A 24,293-nucleotide genomic window follows, 5' to 3' on the forward strand; every position below is an offset into this window, starting at 1 on the left:
GTGGCTTTATCAACCAGTATTTGCACAGATGCACATCTTTTTTTCAGGGGGAGGCAGGGAAGAAGAAAAACAGAGGGTTCCTTAGAGTCTTTAACTATCCTGTACATTACCCAGACTTGTTAGGAAAGGTTCAGTCAGTGCTGCAATCTGTTGCCCTGACCTAGTGAAGCCCATCACCAGGTAGGCTGTGGCATCTCCATCCTTGGAAATATTCAAAAGCCATCTGGACATGGTCCTGGGAAACTTGCTTTAGGTCACCCAGCTTGTTGAGCAGGGGAGTTGGACCAAACAACCTCCAAGACATCCATGCCAACCTCAACCATTCTATGGTTCTGTCTTAAAAGCCCTGCAAAGCATGTCAGAAATGAACATGTAAGTACTATGAATACTTAGAGAGGTAAGAGCAGTTGGAAGTCCCTCAACACAAGCCTCCAAGATGATTGTCAGTTGACTTGGCAAGGTATTCTGATGTTGACACAGTTGGCGGCAGTGAAGTAGAACAGAATTGAGCCCCAGCCTGATTGTAGATGAATTCCCTGTCTTGACATTGTCACCCCAAAGTACCTGAAAGCTTGTCTTTTTACTCCTTTCCACATGATAAAATCCTGGAGCACTGGAAAGGCATAATAACCTAGTCCCAAGCCTTCAGTTTATGCCATGTTGTCCCTCTGCTTTAGTCTAACAGGGATGTTGATACAATAAAATGATTGTATCATGGAGTAGGAGACAATAATAATTGCATTTCACTGTATTGTTCACATATATTGCAACTCCAATATGTGTCCATTATGTACCTGATGTTTTACCTATTTGGAACAGGAGTTTATCCATCAGCTCCCAGTGAAACTCAGTATGGCTTCACCACGACTATTATCTTTGGTGGCACAGATCAGGGATCTGATCCACTTAGGTGCTATGCTGAGCTGTGGTGGTTCAGGGACTGGGACAGCAAATAACATTTCTGATTCTGCTTTGAGGAAAGGCAAACTCAGAGTAGCTCTGCTTTGAATGTGGTATGTCACCCTTCAGTACAGAGGGTACCTGCCCAGTTGGCCTCCAACAAAAGAGTAGTATTTATTTGAGATTAGTTAGGCATTTGTGGTCACAGCTAGACTGCAAGCTGAAACAGAGATGTGAATGCAGCTTTTGCTTCTGCCCTAGTAGAGAAAGAACATGAAAAACATACAAGAGCCTGCGTGGCGCCAAAGAAAGCACAAAGCTAGTGAGCTTGCTAGGAACAACAAATTGCCTCTCAGCTCTATTGTAATAATCATTATTACTAATTTCCATAAACAAAACACTTTTATGAAGCAGGTAAACAGACCATTAATTGACTGCAACTTTATCAGAATATTGAAATTACAAAAAAAAAAAAAAAGAAAAAAAAATGGGAAGGGGAAAAAAAAAGGGAAACTTTTGAATTCAGGATAAGTAAACAAGAGTTTGGAGGTCAGGGATTTAGCCCAGAATAATCCAGAAAGTGCAAATGCCAAACAATCTGGAAAGACTCAGTTGAATAATTGCAGTGCTGATCCAGATGGTCCTTTCTCCCCACCTCCATTGTTACTAAAATGGTTGTTACCACAGCCATTCAGCACTGTTGAGAGGCCCCACCAAAACAATGGCTCAGTTGCATTGAGCAGGGCACATACCACAGTGATGAAGGTGGACCTTCTCCCTGAAGGATGTCCAGAGCTAGGAGGAAACATAATATGATGGGAATAACATGTCCTGTTGACCCTATGGCAGCTTATGGTATCCTGAGATAGCTTTGGGGCAACGCAGGCTTATGTTCTCTCTTCATGGAGTTCCCAAAGGGATCCTCACAAGTCCATATCTCAAAATATAGTTTTGTGGATGCAGATACAAGCTGGGAGGTAGGCTTGGCTTTAAGGATGAAATTCAGTGTAGGTACAAGCAGAGAAAGGATAGTACTGTCTATGCTGCAAGGAAACAAGCACTTTGCCTGAAAGGCCTGTACAGAATGTCCCCACTTGGCTGTGGGGGCCTTGAACCATGTGGGGTCTGTCCTTGCTCGGGTTGGATGGTCTTTGAAGCTGGGCACCCACACATATTTTGCTTCAACAGATACTAGTCAGGTAAAAATCCTCTTGACTGTGAAGAAGAGCTGCCCATAGTCTAGCAATGTCCATTGGAGCCCTGGTTCCACTGGGTTCCACTGAGGGACAGTGCTGAAGTCCAAAGCAGCTGAGAGATGGGCTTCATATAGCATGAAGAAAGGCCAGTGGCTTAAGCTGGAACGTTGGTGCACAGAAAGCCTTCAAAATAAGGATGGTCTCCTTCCTTCCACTGCAAACACAGCTCTTGGCAATGTTGCAAACACAGTATTTTAACACAGTATTTTCTATATAGAATCAGAGAATGGTTTAGGTAGGAATGGACCTAAAAAATCGTCCAGTTCCAACCCCCTGCCATAGGCAGGGACACCTCCCACTAGAACAGGTTACTCAAGGCCTCAATCAACCTGGCCTTGAACACCTCCAGGAAGGGAGCAGCCATAGCCTCCCAGGGCAACCTGATCCAGTGTCTCACCACCCTCACTGGAAAGAATTTCTTCCTAACATCCAGTCTAAATCTCCCCCCTTCCAGTTTAAACCCATTACCCCTTGTCCTGTCATTACAAGACCTTGTAAATAGTCTCTCCCCAGCCTTCCTGTAGGCCCCCTTAAGATACTGGAAGACTACTGTAAGGTATCCTCAAAGCCTTCTCTTCTCCAGCCTGAAGAGCCCCAACTCTTGTAGCCTGTCCTCATAGGAGAGGTACTCCAGCCCTCTGAGCATCTTTGTGGCCCTCCTCTGGACTCAGTCCAACAGTTCCATGTCCTTATATCCCTGTCTTGGCCTTGTCCCTTTAGCTTCTCTGTACTGACAAGAACTTTTTACTGAGCCCATAACAACAAAGAAAATGCACAAAGATTGAGTCAATAATCACATGACATCAAAGCATCAGATTTCAGTGGTCCTGTGGTGATCTGTCCTATCTTGCTGGAAGCCAGGAAAAGCTCAGTGCCCACTGGATGACCACTGAGTGTACAGAGGAACCCAGGATTTTAAAGCCAAGAAGTGAGAAGAAGATTTTCCTGACTGAGATTGTTATTTGATGGTGCAATGTGAGATATACCTTTAACTACCATGTCTGTGGAAACAGGACCAAACCAGGAGGGCTAACTTAGGTAGGAGTGTGGTACTGAATGTGGGGAGATCATCAGAGTTCAGACTTGTGTCATGAGGGAGGCCTGTGGAGTCTTTCTGCAGGATCTGCTGTACCTTTTGGCAGAGCAAATCCTGTGTCTTCCTACGGATGTGCTTTTCCAGAGCACAAATGGGAGGTCACTCTCCTAGTGCAGTCCAGCATCTAATCCTACTTCTGTGGCCACCATTGCACACCACAGCTTTGAGACAGTCATCAGATTGGTTCACAATGGAAATGGTATTTAAATAATTTGCCTGGTTCTTTATACTGCTGTGAGCTGCCCACGATCCCTGCTGGTCATTTAATCTTTGTCACTGAGCCAGATGTCTGAAACTACCTGGGTTTGACCTAAAGCGTGGGCCCACCTCCTTGTTGGGTACCAAACAACTCTTGTCTGGGTGTAGTGATTTTGCCAGCTATTTTTAAAGGGAAAGGAATTCTTGTGTGACCGTGAGTGGAAGCCAGAAAAGCAGAAATAAAAGTGGGAGAAATTAACAGTAAGAGGGAAAAATAAAAGAGCAAGTCACAATGCATGGAGGCAGCATGGTCTGGCAGAAAAAGAAGGCAATGATGAAGCACACACAACAGCCTTTCAAGCTCACTGTTGAGTGCATAGGAACTTGGAACCACTAGCAGAAAATCCCACCTCCTTTCATGATTCCCATCAGAAGCTAAGTCAACAGGACCAGCTCAAAGGTGGCGCAGCCTTCAACAACAGCACCTCCTTCACCCAGCTCCACAGATACTCTCAACTCGCCAGAACACAGCATCTGTGTGTTGACATATCATCAATTCCAACAGTAGCTTTAGGAAACATCTGAAGCACAAATAATACTTCTTATCTGTTACCCTTTCAAGTAAATTGTGGAGGGAAAGAATCTCACTGTCCTTTGAGACACGAAGGGACATTGTTGCATAGAACACAATGGAGCACTGGAGCAGCCAATAACCTCTGCTACAAGGACAGACTGAGGGAGCTGGAATTGCTCAGCCTGCAGAAGAGGGAGCTCTGGAGAGACCTAATAGCAGCCTGCCAGTACTTGAAGGGGGCATACAAGAAGGCTGCAGAGGGATTGTTACAAAGGCCTGCAGTGATAGGGCAGGGGGCAATGGTTTGTAATCAGAGAAGCGCCGATTTGGATGGGATGTTAGGAACATGTTCTTTACTGTGAGGGAGGTGGAACACTGGAACAGGTTGCCCAGGGAGGCAGATGAGGCCCCATTCCTGGAGATATTCAAGGTCGGGCTCAACAAGGCTCTGAGCAACCTGATCTGGTGGAGTATGTCCCTCCTTACTGCAGGCGGCTTGGGCCAGACGACCTTTGGCGGTCCCTTCCAAACCCAAACCATTCTATGATAATTCACGCCCTTTCTTGCACACTGGGGGCACTTAGAAACATCAGACTTCACACCAGGGTGATTTAATTGGATTTATTGGAGGAAAACAATTAGTCATCTCTTTAAATTGTCATTATGATAGAAATCTCGATATGTATACATGATTGTCAAGGCAGAGAACCACTTGCGACGTAGCCCCATTAACAACTTGCAGTATTGCAAACTCAGGATGCAGATAAAACTTTTGCAATGCCTTAATACATGCATGGAGTAAATACACATTCTCCCTTCTGTTTGAACACGGATGCTTGTACCAATCACAAGACCTGCAATATTAGGCACACTGACATTCCTTGATTAAGCGTTAAGCCTTTGTAGAAAACATGCTTACAGTTTCATTGAAAGTCAACTGAGAGATGTTTTGCAGTTGGGGATATTTGGGGAGTCACTGATCTGGGCAGATTGGGCTTCTTTTCATTTTTTTCACTGACCCAAATGGAGTACCTATCTTAAAAAAGGGCCAAACTGACCAAAATGCTGTTTCTCAACTAGAGGTCAATGTATATAACAGGGTGTTGATGTTGCATTGACCAGAAACGAGTCACAACATATCTCCCACTGAGCTACAGCTTTCCACAATCTTCACTTTAGGGCTCATGCTATGGCTTGATCTAGTGAGACATAGCATGTGTGATGTCATGCTGGGCTCTGGGCATGCAAATGAGAGATGAAATAGCTCAGAGCTACCCTGAGCACTCCCCTAGGAGCTCCCACTCACCAAGAATTGCAGCTCACATCCATCTCCTTTTGGAGCCTTGCACCACATGCTGTCTCAGCAATCTGACCGCAGGCTGGTTTACGTCCATGATGATTTTTTATGGTGCCATGCAGCACTTTGGCAATGGCACAGCATCCTGGCTGAGCACCAGCCTTGAAGGAGGGCTCAAGACTTCTTGGTGCTTTCAGCCACCACGGAGCAATCCCTTGCATGATTTCCAAGGACTGATATTTGCTCTGCATGCCACCAGCATGGTGTTTTCTCTCCAGCCCTGCTGCATGGCATGGCTTTGCCAGGAACCCAGAGTGATTTCCCAGCCCTTTCAGGTTCTCTGCTTCAAATATTGGGAATCTGAGCATCTTTCATGCTAACACAGGAACAACTTAGGAGGTGGCAACAATGCCCATGGGCTGGAACCACAAGTACCATGTGGGCATCGTGTACCCTGCCTTCGAAAGACCAGCAAAAATGAAAATGGATCAATGCTTAAGGGAAGAGAAGACAATGGCATAATTTCCATGTGGAAGAAGGAAAGTACCACACCAAACTCTTCCATACTGAAATGGTGGTACTGCGTGGAGGCTCCAGGATTAACTGCTGGTATTTATGTGGTAATGCTCTGGAAAGGATGGGATAATTAGCTCAGCTCTATGCCCTGTTTCATGCAGGCAAAGAATCACAGCATCTTGGTCCCCAGAAAGCAGCTCATTCTGTGACAGGTGAAAAAGAAATACTACATAGGAAGAGAAAAATGCCAAGAAGTGAGTGAACTGGTCTAAGTTTTGAGTAAGAACAACAAACCAAAAGAAAAGAGAAAACCTAAAGAGACACACCAACGTGCTGCTTGGTAGTCCTGAGTGTTAGCACCCCAGGAAAGGAATTTTCAGTGCAGATCAAATTTTTAAGCATTGTATTTAAAAAAAAAAAAAAGGGATTCTCCCCTCCCCAATCCCTCCCCAATTCTCTGTTTCTAGATGTGTGTATTTGACTGCTGCATAGTTTTAAGCTGCTCTGGATGGTGACTCTTCCTGTACATGCTGCAGAACACTCAACAGAAAGACAAAATAGATTACTAGGCTTTGCAGTATCTTGTTTACGAAACACCGACTTCTGCATTTACTCAAACTTAAGGATGGACTTTGAGACACAGACACACTGAGTCATTTAAAAGCAAAACATAGAAGTAAACCTCTTGAAGAAAAGGTTGGCTTGAATGTGCATAAAGAAAAGGCTTGGGAAATACAGAAACAGTGAACAGCAGTTTAATACATGCAGTGCAGCATCATGCATTTATTGGACACTTGATGTCATCACTAGTTCAGAAGTGTTTTTTCACACCACTTTTGAGCGCACATGCCCTACTTCCACTCTGGAGCATGGAAAAGAAATGCAAAAGCAGCTTTTGTGACCTTATCATTTATGAAGAGGTGGAAAAAAAATAGCTACCTGAACACATCAATGGCACAGTTCGTGATGAGGAAGGGGTCTTGAAAACCAGAGTCTGGGCTAAAGAGCCTTTATCCCTCATTACAAACACTATTTACACAGCTTTGACCCAACCATGCAAAGCTGGACCATAAAACCTGAACCAACTCTTCATCTCCCACTGGTGGGATCTACAGTCCCTGGGGCTAGAACACACACACACACACATTTGTCACAGAGACTGGACTACTCCAGCAGTCAGGATAAGGCAGGACACAGTGGCAGGGATGCATGGAAAGCCAGAAGGGACTGTGTAAAACTTGCTGCTGGGCAAGAAAGGGAATGGCTGATTCAGCAGGGAAAACGCTGCTCATGCCACATTGCGACCAGTCATTTCCTCACCCAGCCACTGCTGATGGCAACTTGCCAACCAATCCTCCTGGTCTTGATGCTGTTTTCCTTGTATTCCATGGTCTTTGTGTGTTTCTGCCTTTTTTGCTTGAATGAGTCTAATTCTTAACATCAAGTTTCTGGTGCAAGTAAGTATGATGAGGAAAGCAAACTTCTCTTCCCAGGAATCATTTTTGGGATGCATTCAGGCTCCAACTCAGGCAGAGAAATGCACATGGGAGCGAGGATGTAAATAATCCCATTAAATGAGAATTTCAATGTGCTGAAGGGAAGATACTTCCATACTGTGGGGCTGAGAATAGAATCTGTTAGTTTGCCAGCAGATGAATCCCCTGACCCTATGGAAAGAGCATAAAGCAACAGGCTATGGTCTACACTGAACTTGTCAGCAAGGTCAATCTGGTGTTTTTATGCTGTGCTCACCCAGCTCTGCTCAGGGCTGGAACTGCTGTCACAGAGGGATAGCACAGTCACCTACATCTGATCTAGTTACCACCATGTTCACATCCAAGGATAACTGGAACCATCTGGCTTTCTATGGGGGTTTGCTTCTCTAAAAACACTTAGGAAGAGGCAGCCTCAGGTCCATCTACCACTGCATTTCCTGAGCACCCGGGCAGTCTGTGTTCTTGTCTGCAGATGGTTTGTGGAGAAAAGACAGAGATCAGGGACTGTGTTAGCTCCTGGGGCTGGGAAAAGCTTTGGGCAAGCTCTGAAGTCCCTCAGGGCCAAACCATGGTCCAGAAGAAGTGGTTGTAGAAAAAATACTGTCAACAGCTATGGAGGTGTGCAGGACACATGCACAGTGGAAACTCTGTCTAAAGCCTACTGCAGAACTACATGGAGATATCCACCAGTATGCTGACACCCTTGTTGTGGTTTGATTCTTATCAGGAACAAATCTTGATTTTATTTCAGCACCACAACCATAACAGACACACAAGGCATAGGTAATATCCTACTTCTTTTTTCTGCACCCACTACTCTAATGACACCTGTACAGTAGCAACCAGGACAGAAGACACATCACCAGCAGAGTAACACAGTCTCAGGAAAGCATCACTGCTAGGTTTTCCCCATACTCCTACTTCCCCACTAGCTGTGCCGTGGGGCCAATATCCATTTCGTGCTGCAGAAAAGGTGATTCAGCAGGAAGTTAGGGTGCACTGGGAATGAAGTCACATGCAAAATCATCAGCAGAAGCCCCTGCCACTGTGAAACTGACTTTCAACTCGCAGAGTTCACTGGTAACCTGTGCTCACAGCTTCTTCTGCAGGCTAATGGGCCAGCTGGAGGTGTTCTGGATTTTTTTTCCCCAGCAAGTGCACTGCTGTTGGCATCAGAGATGGCCTCTGTGACTCTGGAGGTAAAAATCAACAATCAAAGCTGCAAGCAAAGAAAAAGAAGGGGAAGGAGCTGAGGAAAACAAGTTACAAGGGAAAAACACATAGGTGCCAGTAAAGTAAAGCAGAAAAGGGTAACAGACAGGTGAGTCCAGGCTGAAATCCTCATATAAGGAACAAATCACACACTGCTTAGTAGGACAGTCCATTGGGAAAGAGCCCAGAGGGATTTGTATCTACTCCTTCATGACAAAACCAGTTGAACATTTGTTTGGAATGTTCTACTTTGGGGCTAGAAGCCCATTCCCCACATGCACACGTGATTTACTCCTGGTTTTGCAATCGCATGAAAGAGTGTCAGAGCAAAGGTGGATTAGGGCAGAAGGACATGCAACAGCACTGGAGCATGCCCAGCAAGTGATGCTGCAGTATTTGCTGGACCATACTGTGCTGCCAAGAGGCAAACAGCTCCAGTCCCCTCCATAAATCTGATCTGCGTGCTGCTAAGTCATCCCAGTCAACAGATTTACCCAGATTTATAATGAGAGCTTTTAATCAAGAGAAACTTCAGGACTCAATGACGAAAGAGATCTCTAAGCATATGATGAACACCCAGTCAGGTCTCCAGCTGTGTTTCACTGATGCAAAAGTAGAGCTTCCCACCATCCAAAACTGTACCACAAAGAAACAATTTTGCTTTTAAGAGCTTCTGTTTCTTAAGATCCCAGCAGCTGATAGCAAGCCAAAAAGAATGATGATAAATTACACAACTACATCAGAATATTACTTGCAGGAAGGGAAGCAAGTAATTGCGATTTCAAGTGTGGAAGGAAAGAATACCCCTCCCAACAAAAACCACAGAAAGCATCCAGCAGTGAGGGGCAGGCAATCCACCTTCAGCTGCAGGACAGCCTGTCTGCCTTTGCTCCTGTTGCTGCTCTTGGTTTTGCAGGTGGAAATCCATGTACTTTGCTTTTTTCCTGCAAGACGATGTTTAGATGCTGTATTTTGATTAGTGCCCTCAGCAACTACATCATGTTCAAACCAAACCTCAGGTTTCAGAAGAGCAGGCAAAGAGGGAACATATGAGCCCCAATCTTTGAAACAACTGTGCAAGGACAAAAATATTCCCTGACTGAATCTGCTTTTGGTTGCCTGTGTGTAAAATGGATCACTCCACTGACCCCAAAGCGGCAGACTGCCTATTTATATTCCTGCAACTGGAGCAGAATAGATCTGTTGAGTTTTTGTGGGTTCGAAAGGGCCTCAATTTCTTGGTATAGAAGTCTCTCCTAAACTAAAGTTTCCTTACTCAGGCTGGCATAATAAAGTGGCCTTCAAAAGTGTTAAAATTGTATTATACTCATATAAGTATAAGCAAGAGATAAGTAACTCCAATGGTAAATGCTGATAAAATTCTTCCTACTCTCTCAGTGTGGTGGGAGTACGTGGTGGCAACGGCCAGGGGATGGGGTCAGCAGTGTGACTTGCAGCAAGGAGATCCCCTGCTCTGCAGTCTGCCCAAATCTTGGTCTGAAGTTCTCACCATAGGGAAATTCTATGAAGCTTTGCTACCAGCTCCCATGAGACCAATACCTGCCATCTTTGCCAAAATGAGAAGCTGGAGTTGAAGCCTTTCTGTGTTAGCATCCATACCAGTTGCAACATGATGGGAGGCATCGTGGGTCCCAGGGGCTCACTTAGATGTGCCACAGCCCTCCAAAAATGGGGAGTTGCTTAATAACAAGGAAAGCAAAGATCTATGTGGTGCAACGGCTTTATGTTCCACCAAAGGAGTAGCCACTTCAAAGTTAGTGCTCACTGTCATAGAATCAACCAGTCTGGATCTGCTTTTTCAGCTTTTAGTACTCAAAGTACAAGAGATGAAATCCTGATTCTGCCAGCTGAGATCAACTGACTGAAGCTGAAGCAAGATTTTGACTTCTCAATGATAAAAAAAAATATCTGTATTTTATGGTTTTTCTCCCAGCATGGTCACTATTGCCTCATACATTCATCTGTGTCTGTGTTTGGCTTTCACCATTTCTTGTGCAGTATAGATGATGCAAGCATGGCAGTTGAGATAGCTGCAGGGAACCACTTGTGCCTCTGTCAGCGGATGGCCCTGTCTGGGGTGTGGGAGGCTCAGAGTAGCTGGAGAGGGTGCTTGCCTCTGCCCCCTTTCTCTCCTTTTCAAAGGAAAATCACAGCTGAGAATGGCATAGAAGTAACTTGAAGCCCCTTGGCAAATCCAGGCAGATTTGCTTTCCTCTCTGTTTCAAGCTGATTTGATGCCTGGATGTGTGACAGTCATGGTGGCTCTTCCTAATTGATGCACCAGCACGTGGAGCCTGGAAAGTGCACATATTTAGTAATTAAGGAAATGGAGAGATTGATCTTACTTTTGTATATGAGCTTCTGGAGGAGGGGGAGGCAAGTGTCACTGCTGACCCTCCATATGCTCACGCCTTTCACTGAGACCTTGCTTCCCCACGTCAGTGGTCCTCTCCAGCACTTGGTCAGAGCTAAGCATGATGGAGTCATGCTACACAAGATCCTGAACTTTGCTCCTAAGAACCTGCCACAGAGGAGTGCAAGCATCAGCCCTCTCCCTGAGGCTGAGACCCAGAAATAGACATAAGGTCCAAACTGAGTTTTGGCCACTCTAGGAGGTGCTGAGCATCATCAACACCGAGCAAAGCCCTGAGAGCTGCAGGTGCTCAGCATCTCTGGCACAGAGCCCTTGGACTGAATATGCCCTGTGCCAGAGGCCAGGCTGGGAGAAGACTAGTGGATTAAATGTCTTGCTTGAGGGCAATACAGAGAGTTATTGTACTCCTGGTCTCACATCTTCCTTTTCTTTCACTCTGCTTATAACACACACAGCAACTTGAAGGAGATGGGAGCTGCAAGATGAGACCATGCTCTCTCATTCCGTTTGCTCGGCTCTAGATGGCTCCTGATCAGCAGCACCATGTATCTGCCTCTCCTCTGAAACATGGGTGCTGCAGATCCCCAGCACTACAGGAATGAGGATAAGGATGAAATGACTCCCAGCTGGTGGCAATTTAACTCTCACCATGGCTTTCATGGAGGAGGGTAGGCAAAGCAGCAGTTACTTAATCTGAGCAGTAACAGCTCTGCTAAAGCCAGACAGTCTTGCAGTCCAATTTGAGGAGTAAGAAATGGCATGCCATTGAAATCCTCCCATGTTGCACAATTAACATCAATTCCTACCTACAGAAATAGCCTATCCCCCAGCAAACTGGAAGGAGGGACATTACTGGAAGTACTTCTTAAAAGGAACAAAAAAATGCTCAGAAAAGCATCTCTATTTAAATAATCCATTTGAGATGTTTGCAGTTAATGGAAAAAAATAATACAACATATATGGTTGCCTACACTGAGAAAAAAAGTAAATCATGGGGGAAAAGAATGAATGTTCATTAGTTAGAGCATTGCTAGACTCACATATATATATATATATATATTTATATATATGTATATATATGTACAGCACCGTTAGAGACTGTTAGATCCGTTTCCCCTGGAGTCATTGCAGTTTGTGATAAATGAAACATTTCAGAATTGCAGTATAAAATATGGCCATAAAAAATCTTCTTTCTTCTAGTCCTTCGCTGAGCGTGCACTGCAGGGTGGGATGGCGCAGAGGCAACCTGCCAGCCCAGCCGCCTGCACGCTCCTCGCCGCCCCAGCCTTCACTTGCTCCCTGTGTGCACTGTGGTCACTGTGGTGGGTCTGGGTCTCCGGTCTCCTCCTACTGCAGAAACGCCTGAAGAAGCAGATGAAACAAAACTACAGAGAGTGGATGGAGACATACCTAAAAGGAAAGCCAGAAACAGAGTTAAAAATGTTATTTTTGGAGGTAGAAGTGTGGGCAAAGTTGAGTTTCTTTCGAGTGCAGGGGACCACAGCTGGGGATGGTGCTCCTGTTCTTCTTGCAGCAGTGGGTTGGCTGGGTACTGCCACAAGGCATCTTCTGGTCCATGGCCCTTCACCTACTGCCATCACTGACAGTTTCATATGCATGCTGAAATGAATAAATATCCAGCTTCGGTACATGTTCAACCAGACTGATTCCACATTTCTAGACCTGTAGACAAAGAGTTGTGGGATTCAAAATTCCCTCCAGAATTGCACTTGCTCAGAATAATTTGCCTCATGAGCGTGTTAAAGATGATTAAACTTCTCATCACAGCCATCTAGCTAAATGAACAAACTGTGCACCTGGACTAAAATGATTTCCCAAGGCATCCTGAAAAGCTGCTGGTAAGGAAGTACAGTGGGTCAAATCCATTGCTGAGTCCTAGAAAACCTAGAGGGAATATAAAGTTTTGTGACTCGGGTATCGTTCTTGTGACAGCTCATGTCACTCTAGGTTTTGCTAGTATGTCTTCATGGTATCCAGCCAAGAGACGTAAGTTGACATAGCTTGAGTAACTGGACTCAAAATTCACTCAAGTAGCTCATTTTAAAGTAATCAAAGACTTTAGTCAGATAAAAATTTTTAAGGGAAAAAAATAGTTTTAACTAAATTAAAAAGCTTATAGAAATGTTCCACTGCCAGTGAACCCTCCACCACAGCTTACAAAACCCAAACCTTCCAAAGTAGAACCTCTGAAACCCCAAAGCAGGCTGGGTTTTGAATGACAGATTCAAGATTTTGCTGTTCCTGCCCAGTGTCAGTCGTTTCTATGAAGAACATTAGTGAAGAGAAATAAAACATATCCTTGCCAAAGCTTTCCACGGATGAACTACCCCCTTTTCCAGAAGCTGCTGAGACCCCAGAAGAGATCCTTAGATTTTGCTGGCACAGGCAGCTCTCTGTGCAGCTGACAGCAGCATTATAGGTACTGATGTGCAAAAGGAGCTCTGGTGTGAGAAAAGCTGCCAAAGTGGAATCCAGCACAACCACCTCACTCTGACAAGACTCTGATAGTCACAAGTGATTCAATACAGTTTGTTTTTCCAGGCCGGTGAATAAAGGATGGATGAAATCTATATTAATATATTCTCAGACTGGAGTTTGCTATAGCCCCTTGACTACTTAGGACCTTTTTGATGTTTGTTACAGCATTTAACTACTTTTCCGTGCTTCAAGGTGGCATTTCAGCCTCAAGGATGACCATGCTGTACTACACTTGGCCACATTCCATTTCCCAACATTTGATACCTTGGCTTCACACTGCAATTTATCTATTACCTTAAAACCAGAGAGATCTAGGTCCTGTAATTAGTCTAGACAGTACAATCATGTCTAAACAGAACAAGCCAGGCATGGACTGAGAATCAGACCAATCAGACCAATACACTTGAGATATCCCAACTTAATCACTTAGACTTTCCTGACAGGCAGTACTTTCCAGCCTCATTTCTGCTGTGTCTTAATACAGGGAACAAAATTAGGATGCAGCCTGACATAACTTACTCCCAGGCAAAGGCTGTATTTAATTGTCTTCAATGATGTGAAATTGCTGTACTTGAAACTATTTGGAGAGCTTGTTAAATGTCTACTAATAATATTAGGCAGTATTGTATTTTGTAATGGTGCCACAGCTGTTTTATGGAACTTCATGGATGGAATCTTTCTTGTGCAAGAAATCCATCCCCAGATGAGAAAGTGGCAGGACAGAGACCTCAGAGATTTCCTTTTTCCCAGCAGGAGGTATTTGGTGAAGTCAGATCCCTTCTAGTGTCACTACAAGGGTATTTGCTGCTGGCTCTCCTCACTGGTTCTCTGGGCTCCAGCATCTCCTAATCCTTTTGTTAATGAATTGGAGGAATGCAAGCTCTCTGCACTGTCTGCCAGTAAGCTGGACTTAACCTGAGATGCTTGGAAATCTTCCATTACTTTTCTGCTTCATGTTTCTGACATGAAAAACTTGACCTATGCATCTTGCATAGTCCTGACTGACTCCTCCACCATTGCAAAATATCTAGCTGGATGCTGTGTAGGGTCCTGATGGATTCTGGAGGAGATGAACAGACCTCTCCTCACCCTTCTTGTTCACAGATGTTTTACCATTAGTATTCAGACTGTGCAATTAACACCAGTTGAGATTAATGAAATGGATGGGTGGAGATTAATGATCCATCAGTTTTAACGGCAATGCATGCCATCAGATGTTCTAGACTGAACAGAGTCCATCTTAAACATCCTGCAGCAGGAACCAAAATAAAAGCACATTTCTTCACTCTAAGGGCTTTTCTACATCACTGCACTGCATTGGAACAGCTTTGTGACTGGTCAGTGCTGCAATGCTCCTTTGCAGTTGCCAGATGTGTGCCAGGAGCACAGTGATGCTTTTTTGGCAGCACCTGTGGGATTTGGTACCAGACACTGCAATTCGGGCACTGGGCATGAATCCCCATCAGGCCCAGAATGCACAGGGAAGGGGCTCTCCTCAGGCTCAGCCACAGCACAAACTGCAAAAAGCAGATTCCACCCCAGCCACGGGAGAAACCATGCCCACGACAGTAAGAGAAACCACAATTCCACATAGGGCCACAGCGCCTGGGACATGTGGCATGTCCTTATCAAGGAGCAGAGGTTGGCAGGCAGCACCATCCACAACCCACACTGAACAGCTTTCGGTTTCAGAACAGTGCAGGGTATACTCTAGAAATTACCTCTCCAATCCCTGGTGAAGTAAGCAGTGGCTTGCAATACCATCAGCTATTAATATTTCCTTTTGGTTCCACACCTTAATATAATGTCACGTAATTGTCAAGCCCACATCTCGACATTTTGTGTGTAAAAATCTTTACAGATCAGCAGGTGGGAATAAAAGAAATGCTCAGGAGCCAGAGTTTAGAGTCTTCATTGCAAAAGGACGTATTTCTGTTGTCCAAATGATCCCTTTGCTGCCACGTCTCCTTCCCTGGCATTCAGAAAGAATATATCCCAAGCACCTGACTTCACTGGGCAGCTTGCAAATCTCAGCCCTAGCATATAACAAAGAAGGCAGTGGGCCAAGTCCTATTGTAATCTACAGAGCTGAGCTCTGCTCAGACAATTCATTCTCTTCATACAGGAGCTCAATTTGGCCCAGGAAGATTGAACCTGGGTCAAACTGGCAGGATCAGTCCTTCATGGAAAATGGAAATGGAAAGTAAACCAATTTTTACTGAAAAATGTCTTATTATAATGCTGGAAATTCGAACATAAACAGTTGGAGTAAACTGTTTCAGTTTTTAATCAATTACAGAACTTTATTGCTGGGGGTGTGTGTCTGGGTCTTTTTCCCACGTGAAAGCCCTTTTTCTCCACAAGAAGCACTGTTTTTATCTCAAGAATGCACTGAGCTAAAATAATTTCTTTTCTTTTTTAGTGGATAAACATTTCCAATTGATTTTTTTTTTCTCAGCTTAGGATGAAGTCCTTCATCCCTTTCAGGTCCTTATTTTAAACACCTACTTAGACAAAGCCAAACCTAGTGGCAGTGAGGACTGCAGCCTGGGGTCAAGAAGCAAACAGGGATGCCGCGAATTTGCTCAGCTGCCACGGCAGGAGCTTTGTTGGGATCTCAGCTACTCACAATCTTTCCGTGTGGCTGCCTCAGGAAGTGGCGCAGCAAGGCTGAGGGTGCTGGACACGCTGGCGCTGGCGCTGTCCAGGCTGCTGCCGAGGTGTAACCGCCTCATGTGCCGTACCACTGCTGTGGCATTAAACGCTTGCTGAAGAAGAAAAAAAGAGGAAAGAAATGGAAAACTGGAGGTGGAAGGGTTGCTCCTGCTCTTCTCCTGGCTGCTCAGAGTTGTCAGAAGTGAGTGAGCTCATCATCTCTGAGTAACTCCATCTGTTATAGATGTCCCTGATGGCTGCTCAGGGTTGGACTAGATGACCTTTAAAGGTCCCTTCCAACCCAAACTCTTTCTATGATAGGATTCTATATATGTGATATCTTTCCAGTTTCTAGCTCCTAAGATTAAAATGACAATATCAAACCATACACGTTTCTGCCCTGGTCTTGCTCCCCATTGTTCTTTCTAGCAATCAGCTGTGATGCAGCAGTCTACAAGGAAAATTTGGCACATTCTTCCCTACTCTAATACACAGAGTGTCAATATTGCTTCACGTTCCCCCATGGTGCTGACCCAAACTCTAACTAAACCATGGGTGCTTTAGCTAAAGGCAGTCCCAGCCCCATCTTTCACATTTGTTATGTCTATAAGCTTTGTTAAAAGCATCCTCTATAGGAGCCCTTCGGGGTCATGTAGCCTTAGTCCTGACCAAATATTTTGACCAACATTTTGGGCCACAAAAGCACCAACCCATTGAAAAGGTGGCTGTATTGCCCCTGCATTAGCAGAGCTATGTGTCCAAATGCTGTCCCTAAGGACAGGTGACTTACTCTCCACTTGCTTTTTGCAAAGTTCTTCCGGATCTGAGCGCTGACTGACTCGTGGATGTTTTTGTTGAGTGCTGTATCACCAGCAATCCTGAAACAGACAGACAAGAGACTTTTTCAGAGATCTTTTGCTCTCCCTCACTACTCTTTCTTCTTAACACAGAAGGCTGTTCCAAGGTGTGATTGCTCCTGCAGTGATGATGCTTTCATTCACACGAGGGGCTCAAACTTCCCACTGTTGTCTCTCCTGGCAGCAGCGGTGGAAAATCAGGGGCAGTAAAAGCAAGTGTAGATAAGGCTTGTAGGTCTGACAGCTACAAAGAGGTACAGCTTTATTTTGTTGGTGCACAGCTGCTTTCTATCACCATTGCAACCCTAGATGAAAACATGCTACTTTTTTTTTCCCTTTACATCTAAAGATTTAATATCAACAGGCTGAGACTACTTTCAGCCTCAGACTTGCAGCACCTCCCACAGCCACTACAACCTGTCTGATTTCTGTTTGCACTGGAGATTTTCCTGCCACCCTGAAACATACATAGGCATTCATCCCGATTAATGTAGATTTACAGTACAGCTGATACATGGGCACTCACTAAAGCACCGCAGGCTGCACCAATACCTTAAGTTCAACAACACTCAACCTAAAAACTTGACTGATCTTCTACAGTGTCTTTAACACACAAAGACACATTCAAATCTTCAATACACACAATCATTTCAAGGCAATTGTATTCCCTGATTAATCTAACTTGAGGCACGTTGGATGCATCAGGAACAGTGTGGCCAGTAGGACAAGGGAGGCTATTCTTCCCCTGTACTCAGCACTGTTCAGATCACACCTTGAGTACTGTGTCCAGTTCTGGGCCCCTCAATTCAAGAAGGATGTTGAGGTGCTGGAACATGTCCAGAGAAGGGCAACGAAGCTGGTGAGGGGCCTGGAGCACAAATCCTATGAGGAGAGGTTGAGGGAGCTGGGCCTGTTTAGCCTGGAGAAGAGGAGGCTCAGGGGTGATCTTATTACTGTCTACAACTACCTGAAAGGGCATTGTAGCCAGGTGGGGGGTGGCCTCTTCTCCCAGGTAACCAGCAATAGAACAAGGGGACACAGTCTCAAGTTGTGCCAGGGTAGGTATAGGCTGGATATTAGGAAGAAGTTCTTCACAGAGAGAGTGATTTCCCATTGGAATGGGCTGCCCAGGGAGGTGGTGGAGGCACCGTCCCTGGGGGTCTTCAAGAAAAGACTGGATGAGGCACTTAGTGCCATGGTCTAGTTGATTGGATGGGGCAGGGTGATAGGTTGGACTGGATGATCTTGGAGGTCTCTTCCAACCTGGTTGATTCTGTGATTCTATGAGTAAGCACCACAGTGAGCTGACACTGGGTCAGGTGCTGGGGGGAGTTAGTGCTGTCTTGTCAGGAAGCAAATATTACCTCCTATGATGGATGTGATGTCTTCAGAAACCATCTTTTCAGCCACACTGTAGAGTCCATTAGCAATGAAGAAATATAAAACCTGAATAATCCACCAGTCTCAGAGCCTCCCAGTCAGGGTACCTCCAGTACAATACAATCAGAGAGCCAAGGGGACTCCCAGTCCTCACCACCCCCAGCCCCAGCTCTATCAAAATAATTTTGACAGATATTTGGCTGACCAATTGTAAAAAGATCTCCCAAAGATGGTGACTCTTCAGGCAACCTATTCCAGTGCCTCACTATCTCCCAGAAGACATGGAAAACAGTTTACTCCCTTGGTCTTTGAAGCATCCTTTCACATATTTGAAAGCTGTTATCATGCCTTCCTTCTGTTTTCTCTTCTCTAGACTAAACAAACTGATTCTTTCAGTGTTTCTTCATAATTCATATTTTCTAATCCTCTGATCTAGTGAGCTTCTCTGGATTTTCTCCAACTAGTCCATGTCTTCCTTAGAGGGCAGTACCCTAACTGCTCACTGTTTTCCAACTAAGGCAGCAAAACAGCAGCATTGCTTTGTGCTCCTTAAAAGATGAAGCTCTGCTTAAATACCTCAGCCTGCTGGTTTGGTTGATTCTGGGCAGGAAGGAACAGGTTTCCCATTCAGGTAGTTCATCTGGTACTGGGAATGGTACTTGTCTGACCATCACTGCCACATAACCTCTACCTCAAACAGAAGAGCTGGTACCCTGAGCAAAGCATGGCTTCCAAATGGCACCTGTCATCCTCTCAAGTCTCTGTTCTGTTGATGGAGAAGGGCAGGTGTTTGACAGAATGGGAAGGCCTCCAGATCTTTTTTCTGAAGAGGACTCCTTCCAATAACCTTTTCTACTGACAACGAGGCAAGGTTGTCTGGATTTCTCACTGGGACCAGGCAGCTAAAAGCTTGGTGAGGCAACATCTAGGTTAAGCATCATGTTCACTATTCCTTTCTCTCCCTCACAGGGAATACTGCCAGGCACAGCACAGACCCTGATGGATCCTGTGTAGGACATACTCCTAGATGAATACAAAGCCTACCTGACCTTGCATCCACCATAACAGCACACTTCCTTTATTTCTCTAGCATGAAATCATCAGGTGAAGCAACTCCTACAGCTTTACCACAGTCACACAAACATGACTCAAATGACATGACACAGAGTGTCCATGATTGTCTCCAAGTCACTTTCTATGAAGAGGTGACCAGAAATCTGAGAAGATTCTAGTTGTATTGCCTGCCCTGCATAGTTTGTTAGCTTTGGTGCACAAGTGTGTGCAGGTTTGTTGTCTGCACTACTTATACTGCTCAGTCTTTCAACGTAGAGAAGTCCTAGCAGAATTTCTTGGTGGGAATGCAAACTGCCAGCCAAAATCACTCCAAAATGTCATGAGCACCCTGCTTTATCCATGAACACCTCCTTGATGGAAGGCAAATGCCCTCGACATGGACAGAACAAGGGTATCGTACCCTTTGTAGCTCTTCCAGATATTTCCTGACAGTGTTCACAAGGACTTGCTGGGGGTTGGTCTCTTCTCCCAGGCAGCCAGCAACAGAACAAGGGGACACAGTCTCAAGTTGTGCCGGGGGAAGTACAGGCTGGATGTTAGGAGGAAGTTCTTCACAGAGAGAGTGATTGGCACTGGAATGGGCTGCCCAGGGAGGTGGCAGAGTCACCATCCCTGGAGGTGTTCAAGAAAAGTCTGATGAAGCACTCAGTGCCATGGTGTAGTTGACTGGATAGGGCTGGGTGCTAGGTTGGACTGGATGATGTCGGAGGTCTCTTCCAACCTGGTTTATTCTATGATTCTATTATTTTCTTGGGTGTGCAGCTCAAGGACAATACATATATATATATATAATATGAATATTTATGTATACATATATTTATATATTTGAGTTTAGGGATAATTTTCTGAAGTACTGGTGGTTTCAATAAGAAACTGTCGGCTGCAGTAGTTCACAAACTGTCTTCTACCATCACTAACTCTATGCTTACTATGCTGTCCTCACAGCTCCAGCAAGTCTTGGTATTTGGGTCTTTCCTAAACAGGCAGAATAGCACTTGTTGACTTCACAAGGGGATGAACAGACACTTTGTGAAGTGCTCAGATGCTACAGTGGTGAGGCCCATCCTACATCTAAGGGCCCTTCAGCAGCTTTAGCCAGTTCTTAATCAGAGCAAAATAACTGCAGTGCTGGGGCTAATTTAGCACAGCAGGATCCATTCAAACACACGCTGGTATGCCAAGCAGTGTGGTTCAAAACGCAGCCTGGTTTGCCAAAGCCTAGTGTGGGATCATTCCCCAAGCCACCTCTGAAGACCTATCCTCTTAATGGTGCAATGCTGTAATGTGAGGACTGCTTTTATACTGTACTTGGCACTTGGAGGATCTGGAAACTTTTATAAATTCCTTTTGGTATTACTGTAGTGTTTATAGTAGAGGTTTACTTCTAGGAAAACAAAATACATTGACATCCATTCTCTGTTGGTGTTTTATAAGAGATGTGGTGATTGTGATGCAGTTGAATTTAAGAACCTTGGGGCAACCAGGAGGAGGTATTCTAAGCTTACGACCCTAGACTTTAGGCATGCAGGTTTTGATCACTTCCAAGGATCTGCTGGCCACAGTACCATGGGACGAAGCTCTAGAGGAAAGAGGGGCCCAGGACAGCTGGTTAGTATTCAAGGATCACCTCCTCTGTGTCCAGGAGCAATACATACCAACAAAGAGGAAAGCAGGGAAGAATGTTAGGAGGCCTGCCTGGCTGAGCAAGGAGCTCCTGGACACACTGTCACACAAAAAGAAACTCTACAGGGAGTGGAAGAAGGAACAGCTGGAATGGGGGATATATTAGGAAGCTGCCTGAGCAGCTAGAGATCTGGTTAGGAAAGCCAAGGCAGAGTTGGAATTGAATCTAGCCAAGGGAGTCAAAGGGAAAACTAAAAATGTCTACAGGTATATTAATGGTAAAAAGAAGCCTAGGGAAGGTGTGGGCCCCCTCAGAAAGGAAACAGGTGAAATGGTCACAAGTGACATGGAAAAGGCTGAGGTTCTCAATGACTTCTTTACCTCAGTCTTCACTGCAAAGGCCTCCAGCCACACTCCTGGAGCCATGGAAGATAATGGCAGGGCCTGGAAGGAAGAGCTGCCCATCATAACTGAAGATCAGGTTTGTGATCACCTGAAGAACCTGAAAGTGTTCAAGTCCATGGGACCCGATGGGATACAGCCACAGGTGCTGAGGGAACTGGCAGATGAGGTTGCTAAACCCCTTTCTATTCTATTCCAAAAGTCATGGCAGTCTGGTGCAGTCCTTACTGACTGGAAAAGGGGAAACATAACCCCCATTTTCAAAAAGAGTAGGAAGGAGGAGACAGGGAACTCCAGGCCAGTCAGTCTCACCTCTGTGGCCAGTGAGATCATGGAACAGATCCTCCTGGAGGCACTATTGAGACAGAAGAATAGTGAAGAGGTGGTTGGGTATAATCAGCATGGCTTCATCAAGGGTAAATCCTGCCTGACTAACCTGGTGGCCTTCTATGAACAAGTCACAACACTAATAGATGAGGGGTGAGCAACTGATGTAATTTACCTGGATCTGAGCAAGGCTTTGACACCATCCTGCACCACATCCTGGTCTCCAAGCTGGGGACACGTGGGTTTGATGGGTGGGGCATAAGATGGATAAAGAACTGGCTTGATGGCTGCACCCAAAGAGTGCCTGTCAGTGGGTCCATGTGCAAGTGGAGGCCAGTGACAAGCAGAGTCCCTCAGGGATCAGTCCTGGGACCAGTCTTGTTCAACATCTTTGTTGGTGCCATGGACAGAGGCATTGAGTGCAGCCTCAGCAAGTTTGCTGATGACACCAAGCTGTGTAGTGCAGCAGACAGGCTGGAGGACAGGGATGCCATCCAGAGGGACCTGGACAGGCTGGAGAGGTGGGCACAAGCCAACCTCAGGAGGTTCAATAAGTCCAAGTACAGGGCCCTGCACCTGGATCAAGGCAATCCCAAGCACAAATACAGGCTGGGCAGTCAGTGGCTGGAGAGCAGCCCTGAGGAGAGGGACTTGGGGATGCTGGTGGACAAGAAGCTCAACATGAGCCAGCAGTGTGCACTTGCAGCCCAGAAAGCCAACCAGAGCCTGGGCTGCATCAGGAGAAGTGTGGCCAGCAGGTCAAGGGAGGTGATTCTCCTCCCCCTCTACTCTGCTCTGGTGAGACCCCACCTGGAGTACTGTGTCCAGTTCTGGAGCCCCCATTACAAGAAGGATGTGGACATGCTGGAGCGTGTCCAGAGAAGGGCCACTGGGATGATCAGAGGACTGGAGCAGCTCTCCTGTGAGCACAGACTGAAAGAGTTGGGGCTGTTCAGTCTGGAGAAGAGGAGGCTCCCAGGTGACCTTATTGTGGCCTTTCAGGATCTGAAGGGAGCCTACAAAAAAGCTGGGGAAGGACTTTTCAGGATATCAGGGAGTGACAGGACTAGGGGGAATGGAGCAAAGCTGCAGGTGAGTAGGTTCAGACTGGACGTGAGGAGGAAATTGTTCAGCATGAGAGCGGTGAGAGCCTGGAATGGGTTGCCCAGGGAGGTGGTTGAGGCCCTGTCCCTGGAGGTGTTTAAGGCCAAGCTGATCTAGGGTAGGGTGTCCCTGACCATGGCAGGGGTTTGGAACTAGATGATCCTTGTGGTCCCTTCCAACCCTGACTGATTCTATGATTCTATGTGGTGGCATAAAGACACGGGCAAGAGAGCAAGGAAGCGAGCAAGTATAAGTCATACCTTTCATATGATCAGCTGGTAGAATGTGAAAAGTGAGATGACCTTTTGGGCACACAAACCTACCCTGAGATGAGTATCATGGGCATCATCACTTCTGTACTGAAGGTATTTAATCACATACTTTAGTTCTCGTGCTGGGAAGGTAATGCATAAAATTTAGAAGAGATCCTGTTTTTAGAGCACATAATCACCCTTCCACCTTTGCCTAACTCTCCAAGTCGACAGGCTATAAACCATATTGCTTTTCATGTGAGGACAAAAATACATTATCATCTTTCTTTCTTCCTCCTCTGCACAACGTATCTGTCTCCTACAGGAATCAGATCAATTTCCCCTGAGAAAAAGACCTCCTCTGTTTCAGAGATTATCAGCTGATGCATATCTAGTCAAACCCTCAGCAATAGTTCTTGGCTTTGCAGTTAACTTTGAAGTTAACTGTGGCAGCTTTGAAGCTTGTTTTGTTTTCAACTGTACCAGTTGGCCCAGTTAAAGATATTGCTTCTACCTACCACATGTGTACACAACTCCCAGATCAAGCCAATCAGAATAACGCCTGCTTTGTTATCCTGCCTCACATCACTCAGAACTGGGCAAACAGGGAGCCTAACTGGAAGCTGGCTTTTCTCTTGGGGGTCCCTGTTTTGCAACACCTGAAATCAGATGCATCCTGAAAATGGTTTGGGTAACTTTGTGCTGAAGCTAGTCATATGTTTGTAAATGTACACTTGTGAATATATGAGTGTGTCAACACATGTAATTGCCTACCAAGGGCCACAGCCTGATAATTTTCCATCACAAATACTTCCACTGAAGCTACAAAGGCTATGTCTCATCAACAGCCATAACAAATCCAGCCCTGCACATGAGAGGAATCTAATCTAATCATCAAATAATATTTCATAGTATCTAACTTATTTTTGCTCTCTAGCTGAGTTCAAAGCTATCAGAGCAATTTATCTGGTGATATCACTTCTAAGCTTTGAGAGGAACCTCAGCAAATTTCCTTTTGGAAGGTTCTTTGTTGGAGTACTGCAAGCATATGTCTCTTGCATCCTCCCTGCCCACAATGGCAGGCAGAGGCTTTTATCTACTATCATTTTCTAAACCATCATACTGAAGGCAGCCAACTCAAACTCTGTGCTGGCCAAACAGTGCTTGGAATTACTCCTGAG

At 45.4% G+C, this 24,293-nt stretch overlaps 1 protein-coding gene across 4 annotated transcripts in view; it reads right to left on the reverse strand.

Annotated features, from left to right (window-relative positions):
* Nucleotides 1-4,631: 4,631 nt before the first annotated feature.
* CAMK1D (calcium/calmodulin dependent protein kinase ID) overlaps nt 4,632-24,293 on the reverse strand; it is a 278,957-nt gene continuing 259,295 nt past the window's right edge. For 2 of the 4 annotated variants that reach the window (XM_064142639.1, XM_064142640.1), the window contains exons 9-11: nt 16,885-16,972; nt 16,069-16,207; nt 4,632-12,350 (exon numbers count right to left, since the gene is read on the reverse strand). In XM_064142639.1, the coding sequence (XP_063998709.1) occupies nt 12,229-12,350; nt 16,069-16,207; nt 16,885-16,972 (349 nt within the window). In that variant the 3' untranslated portion in view covers nt 4,632-12,228. The remainder of the gene's footprint in view (nt 12,351-16,068; nt 16,208-16,884; nt 16,973-24,293) is intronic. The other 2 variants (XM_064142642.1, XM_064142641.1) reach the window with 2 other exon arrangements.

This window comes from Pogoniulus pusillus, chromosome 4, assembly GCF_015220805.1.
Source record: "Pogoniulus pusillus isolate bPogPus1 chromosome 4, bPogPus1.pri, whole genome shotgun sequence".
In the NCBI taxonomy this organism is placed as follows: domain Eukaryota; kingdom Metazoa; phylum Chordata; class Aves; order Piciformes; family Lybiidae; genus Pogoniulus; species Pogoniulus pusillus.